General features: G+C 42.8%; 1 protein-coding gene across 5 annotated transcripts in view; it reads left to right on the plus strand.

The window, feature by feature from the left end:
- Positions 1 to 1,351, plus strand: part of SAP30BP (SAP30 binding protein) — a 54,817-nt gene that overhangs the window by 27,024 nt on the left and 26,442 nt on the right. For all 5 annotated transcript variants that reach the window (XM_006018274.3, XM_006018271.3, XM_006018272.3 and 2 more), the window contains one exon: positions 1,053 to 1,095. In XM_006018274.3, the coding sequence (XP_006018336.1) occupies positions 1,053 to 1,095 (43 nt within the window). The remainder of the gene's footprint in view (positions 1 to 1,052; positions 1,096 to 1,351) is intronic.

The following is a 1,351-nucleotide window of genomic DNA, read 5'->3' on the forward strand; positions in this document are numbered from 1 at the left end:
CAAAATCCTCAGCCCCCTCCCCCCCCCCCCCCCCACACACACACTCAACCCCCATAAGCCCCCTTCCTTTCTAGAAATATATAGTACCAAATTCTGCTGTTGCACCTGCATAAGTGAAGCACCTGCAGCATATGCCAGTAAGTGGGATGTAAGCAAGAACACGTTGGCTTAGGGTCTTCTCTCCATCTTCTGTTTAGTAATGTTCATATATCAGCAGCATTTGCTCTTGTGGTAGCTCTTGCTTTCCATGTTGGTACTTGGATGTGATGCAGCTGATCTCCTCTGAATCAAGATAGTAAACTGGGGGTGCTTTGGAACGTAGATCTCTTGTATCGCAGCGCAAACTCTGCTGCTAAAATGTGCAATGAGCACTTTGCTCAGATTTGTCACAAAGTTAATAGTTGAGCAATTATTCTTCACCAGATTACTCCCTGTACCACTCTTCCATACTCATCTCTGTGATCTAGACAGCTTTGGGATCTGTCAAACGGTTTGCACAGCATCTTGTTTCCAGTCATTCAGCTTTGTCGTTCAGGATGTTGCAATCCTGTTACAGACTGAATGAAATCAGCCTTCAGGATATATGGGAGGTGCAAACAGTGTGGCCTTGCATAGTTGGCTGTCAAAATGCTCTGCATCCTTGGATGTAGTGGTGGGGATCCTACTCAGACATTGGGTGGCAATCACTGTCAGCGGCCATTTACCAGTTTTGAATCTGTGGCCTGATCCCATTGAGTCTAGGCTTTGGTCTTGGTTGTAAGAGATGTTGTGTCACAATTCTCACTGGAGTCTGCAAGCATTTTCAGAGCTTCCAAAAATGATCTCGTAATTCCTAAGTCGAATTGTAATTATGGCTTTTGAAAGAGAATAGATAAGTGTTGGACAGCTTTCTCGAAATCAAACATTGCTATGTATTGGATGTTTTACATCCCAGTCTTCCTTTTATAGTCTAACTGTTCCAGTGTGTGGACGTGCAAACAAATGACTGTGGTGTGTGAATCAAAAGCTTATTTTGCTAATTTTTTTCTTTTGGTTTTTTTTTGTGCCCTCAGGAGTTTGCAGAATTAGAGAAGAGAGATCCCCAGGAACTAGTTGGTAAGTTTACACAATTCTGTTTCAAGCACATATATAGACCATTTTCTTTCTTCCCCCCTTCTCTGAAGAGCATCTCAGTTTTCTTTGGTTCACCCAATCTCTGGTTTATCATCTATGCTTTGTTTAATCTCACTAGAATATTTTCAGTGACTTCCTCTGTTGGCCCTCTGTTTGTTTCCCTCGAACTTTGGAAGGGAGATAACCAAGCCTGAAACGTGTGAAAATATTTTCACATGTTCCTGGCACCTCGTGTAGG

Source organism: Alligator sinensis, unplaced genomic scaffold (genome assembly GCF_000455745.1).
Source record: "Alligator sinensis unplaced genomic scaffold, ASM45574v1 scaffold400_1, whole genome shotgun sequence".
In the NCBI taxonomy this organism is placed as follows: domain Eukaryota; kingdom Metazoa; phylum Chordata; order Crocodylia; family Alligatoridae; genus Alligator; species Alligator sinensis.